Source organism: Lottia gigantea (assembly GCF_000327385.1).
Source record: "Lottia gigantea unplaced genomic scaffold LOTGIsca_13, whole genome shotgun sequence".
NCBI lineage: Eukaryota > Metazoa > Mollusca > Gastropoda > Lottiidae > Lottia > Lottia gigantea.
In genome coordinates, this window is record NW_008707425.1 from 162,048 (window position 1) to 167,645 (window position 5,598).

At 34.5% G+C, this 5,598-nt stretch overlaps 1 protein-coding gene across 1 annotated transcript; it reads right to left on the reverse strand.

Annotated features, from left to right (window-relative positions):
• On the reverse strand, positions 1–3,476 carry LOTGIDRAFT_157079 (hypothetical protein; the record flags this gene model as incomplete). The annotated part of the gene is made up of 6 exons (XM_009048859.1): positions 1–1,670; positions 1,725–2,612; positions 2,666–2,752; positions 2,930–2,998; positions 3,229–3,277; positions 3,456–3,476. The coding sequence occupies 6 exons, from the start codon at positions 3,474–3,476 to the stop codon at positions 1–3; spliced, it is 2,784 nt and encodes a 927-aa protein (XP_009047107.1).
• Between the last annotated feature and the right edge of the window lie 2,122 nt (positions 3,477–5,598).

The window sequence follows — 5,598 nt, forward strand, 5'->3', positions numbered from 1 at the left end:
TCAATATTTGACGGTGCTGGAATATCTTTGCTTTTCGTAAATTGTCTCTTCATTAGAACTGTGTACGCCAATTTGGTGACTTGCTTTGAATTCAAGTGACATCAGATGTAAAAACGTTTTACAGTCTTTTCTTTCCTTATCGTTTTGTTCTTTAACAACAAAGCTCCACTTAAAATTTGTCAATCTCAGAATGTCATATTTCAGTTTCAAGCAATTTGATGGAGATTTTAATTCATCTTCATCATCAATCAGTGGTATAGCAACTTCTAATGCAGCTTGGGCCATGATATGGAAAAATTCTGGTTTTATAAAATCCCACATAGATATGTGTTTTTCATTACCAGTATCTGCGACCAATTTTCTTAGCTCCACCAACAACCGGGCAGCTAACCGCATTCTTTGGGAGGAATAATGTGCCCTCTTCAGTGCGTTATCAATGTTTTGTCTTAACCAACATTCACCGAGTGCCACAATCAAAACATCATTTTGTGCAATTTCAGATATAAGATCAACTGTCATTATTGAAAAAACTTCTTTCCATAGGAATTCAGATGCATTTGACTTGAAACGTCCACAAGCGATGTCAGATTGCAAGAGTAGGTTTCTCTTTGATTGTATTCCAAGTGCATTGTCTATACCCATGCACTTAATCTGGTGCCGTTTAATATTGTTCTTAGATATCCATTCGTAACAATTTGGACATGGTCCATATTCAGAAGCGTCTAAGTTTTTTGAAGGTCGTCTAAATAACAGCAATTCGCCTGACCCATTTTCTATTACTCTCCTATTGTTCAGATCATCTCCTTGAGCTCTCAAAAGTTCCAAGGGTTTTTCATTTCCAGCTGCATGGACAGAAAAGGCATTGTCTACTTTCTTGATATGACAATGTTTTGCTTTCAAATGTGGCCTAAAATGTTGAATAAGTTTTTGGAAAAATAGACAACAATGGACTGAATTGTATACTCTGTTCTTTACTTTTGATTTTAAGACCCGTCTTATGTAGATATTTGGATTTTTATTGTCTCTCAGGAATTCAGATCCATCAGTTACAACATCAATAATTTCTTCCTCTTTATCCCAGTCAGAATCCAACACCTTTTCACCTTCTGCCTCTTGAGTTCCTCTATTAACCAATGATACATTAACAGTAAGTCCTTCATCTTCTTTCGCATTACTTTCACTTATCTTATCTTCAAATTTAGTCCAATTCTCTAACATCTTTGAAAGATAATTTCTATCATCATCATCTTCGTCATCCTCTTCATATTCACTAGCACTAATTATTTCATCAATTCCCAAAATATCATTAAGGGTTTCATTCCTTTCAGATATGTCATTCATCTCTGTATTCAAATGTGTGCATATCTCATTTGTAATCATCAGATCATCGTTATCTTTTATTTCGTACACAATATCAGAAAGTGCTTTATCCTTATATTTCCACTCATCATTATCATTGATATCAGTAGTTTTCAGTGCTGAATTATCAGGGACATATGCAGTTCTCAGTAATTGACAATTATCAATAACATCTGTATTTTTCTGTACCTCATAATTATCACTGACATCTGTAGTTTTCAGTGCAGAATTATCAGTGACATCTGTAGTTTTCAATACGCCATTATCAGCGACATATATAGTTTTCAGTAATTGACCATTATCATTGATTTCTGTAGTTTTCAATTGAACATTATCAGCGACATATATAGTTTTCAGTTATTGACCATTATCATTGACATCTGTAGTTTTCAATTCACCATTATCAGGGACATATGTAGTTTTCAGTAATTGACCATTATCATTGACATCTGTATTTATCAGTACTTTACCATTATTAGAGACATCTTTAGTTTTCAGTGCACCATTATCAGTGACATATATAGTTTTCAGTAATTGACCATTATCATTGACATCTGTATTTATCAGTACTTTACCATTATTAGGGACATCTTTAGTTTTCAGTGCACCATTATCAGTGACATCTGTATTTATCAGTACCTCGCCATTACCAGTGACATCTGTATTTATAAGTACTTTACCATTATTAGAGACATCTTTAGTTTTCAGTGCACCATTATCAGTAACATATATAGTTTTCAGTAATTCACCATTATCAGTGACATCTGTATTTATCAGTACTTTACCATTATTAGAGACATCTTTAGTTTTCAGTGCACCATTATCAGTGACATCTGTATTTATCAGTACCTCGCCATTACCAGTGACATCTGTATTTATAAGTACTTTACCATTATTAGAGACATCTTTAGTTTTCAGTGCACCATTATCAGTAACATATATAGTTTTCAGTAATTCACCATTATCACTGACATCTGTATTTATCAGTACTTTACCATTATTAGAGACATCTTTAGTTTTCAGTGCACCATTATCAGTGACGTCTGCATTTCTCAGTACTTTAACATTATCAGTGACATCTTTAGTTGTCAGTAATTGACCATTATCAGTGAAATCGGTATTTATGTATACCTCGCAATTATTAGTGACATCTGCAGTTTTCAGTACACCAAAGTCGGTCTCATCTATAGTTTTCAGTACACCATTATCAGTGGCATTTGCAGTTCTTAGTACCTCAACGTTATTACTGACATCTGTATTTGTAGGTACGTCACGATTATTATATACATCTTTAGTTTTAGTGCACCATTATCAGTGACATCTGTAGTTATCAGTACTTCACTACGATCAGTGACTTCTGCGTCAGTGGCGTGTTTATGTTTGAGGCCTTCATCTAAAAAAATAATATCATAACTGTATTCAAATTTGATAACTTAATGAAATTATACACCTATTTTGGAGTTGGGGACGAGGTTATAGATGAAGACAAAGAAAAAAAAACTGGTGGTGTAATTAGAAAGAGACAGAAATATCTCAATACGGACTATTGCTAATCAAAATACTGACTGACCTAAAGCCCATTGTACATCATCCATAAAGCATTGTAATGTATTCAATTTTCCCTTCTTAAGTAACATGTCTGAAAATTGAGAATAACAATGTCTGCAAGAAACAAGTTACAAGCCTGCTAACGGCAATCTAACAAAAAGATTACTGAGACGTTAAGACGAGACTAATGGAAAAGGCTACCAAAGAAAACAGGTATTACATAATCCTTAATTGTCACAATACTGCTGAATTGAATTTGTGGCATATATAAGCGTGTGACGTTTTAAATGTAGACGTTTAGACCTAGAGTTTATGACTTACCGGTTAAACTTGTATATTGGATGTCCAGAAAACAAATATCCCCGTGCACCTGGTATAAATGATTTTTAGAATCTGGACTGTTAAAATAATTCCAATAACAATGGCAATGAGGAGAAAGGAACAGATTGCAAGCAGCGTAATAACAGCGATCGAGTCGTTCTCCATATTGTTTTTTAAAGGAAAGACGCTCAAAAAGTGTCCTTATTTTTATTCACGTGACAACAAACCTTTAAGTAGGCATGCGCCATGTCTATTCTAAGCCAATCTGATTGGATGCTAGAGATAATAGAAGTATCTCATTGGTTAAGAAAAAAAACGTCACATGCGACGTCCAAATATTTTAAAGGCGAAAACCTAGAAAGTCAAATGTTGTTCTTAATACGGACCAATATAAGGACAAAAATTCGGACAAAAATTTTTTTGCAACTTTTGCATGTGTACGTTTTAACCCCGGAAGAACACATTGGCATGCTTTAAGTTAAATATCTTATGCAACTCGACGTACATGCAAAAAAGTTGCACAATGCCTCTCTCGACTCAAAAAAAGTTTCAGATGGTAGCATTCGCGGGAACGGACGGACAGGGGCAACGGCAATATACGTCCATATTTCCATATGGGCGTATTAAAAATGTTAAAACATTATGTCAAGATGACAACACAGTGGGAGATTTAAATCTAAATAGCTATCAAAAGTTTGAACTCCTGGTTCGTGCTGTTTCCCACAACCAGGCAACATCTTCCCTTGTCTAATTCCCTTTCATAAAACTACTAGTACTACTCCTCCATGCTATATCCACAGAGATATGTCTAAAAAAAAAATATACTATAATAATAGTAATGGTTATACAAATGTGAAAAGGAAAGTGACTGAAGTCACAAAGTTTGATGCCAATGTGAATGATGGGAACAGGCTAACATGCAATGAGTAAGACGGCACCATTATAAATTAGCACTGTGTACACGAAAAATAAAGAAAAAAAATGTGATTTGACCAAATGGAAGCTTTTAAGAATTTCTTTTTTTTTTAATGCAGAATGTTTTGCTTCCCGAATTTGTGCACGACCTTTGGCGCAATTTTAGTTTCGATTTTTTTTGTCTTTTCTGACCCAATTCGGACAGTTCGGAATTTTACACCCACCGTTTTATAGATATTCTTGAGTGTTTTTCGAGTAAAAATATATTTATGTTTACGAGGAGTATAGAGTATCCCCATTTCACAAGACTCTCCTAGCCGACAACAGTCAAAATATCCAGCAGAGGCTGGAGTAGCTCTAGGCAGGCGTTTTGGACTAATTATCGAAATGATGCGATCACTTACAATTAACAGAAAGTGTAACACCCAAGTTTTTATTCGAATCTACTATTTCTAATTTTACTTTTCCTGAATAAAGGTCTGGTATATGTTAGTCGTTTGGTGGATAACAATACAACTTTAGTTTTTGAAGGGTTATGGTCAACAAGCCAATCTTTAAACCATTCGTATAAACCATAGATATATAGAAATTCAATGAAAATTTTGCGAAAGGTAAGTTTATAAGTTGATTAAAACATCAGGGTTTTTGTTAATAGAACTGAAAATAAATGTTTGTGCACTTAAAAGTAATACCATACGCAGTATATAGATTTAGGTTCAGTTTTAATATGTCTTTATCGCTCTACAATATTGATGTATTAAGTACTTATTTTAACAATGAAAATATTACATTATTGTAGCGCTATAGTTATATATAGCACCGTCACACCGGACTACGACCATTTGTGATCTTACAATGACTGGAAATATACTAGATCGCAGTCAAAGTAAGAAAAACCAGACAAAAAAGTCCCTAAAAAATTGCAAACTCAAAAACAGTCGCCCTAATACCGCAGGTTATGCGATCATATAGCGTTCTAAAGTTTTTGTCTTTTCTACGATGATGGTACAATGCTTAACTGACGACTTTTTCGATCCCATGGCCTTTTCAACGCGTTCCAGAACAAACCGCCGAACCATGTCCAAAATAAACGAGGTGACTCAGCGATTAGTTGCGAAATTGGCTATAATTGCACAATGTCTGGCTTATACCACGATTATGGTGAACTGACTATGTTCTGAGCCATTTTATCGTCGCAGTAGCAGCGCCCATTATTGGCCCAACAAAACACATAAACACTATGCATTCATTCGTTGAGTTATTATGACAGATGTCGAATCTGAAAGATGGAATTTGAACTGTCTTAAACAATGGTTGTTCAGACTTAATCGATCAAACTTCAAAACACCAATAAGAATCAATTTTGAGTTTATTGACGGAAAGTTGGCGTGTTTTTTTATGTCGCCATTAGTGAGCGTATAGGAAACGCTGATCACTATTGTCGCAAATATGGAC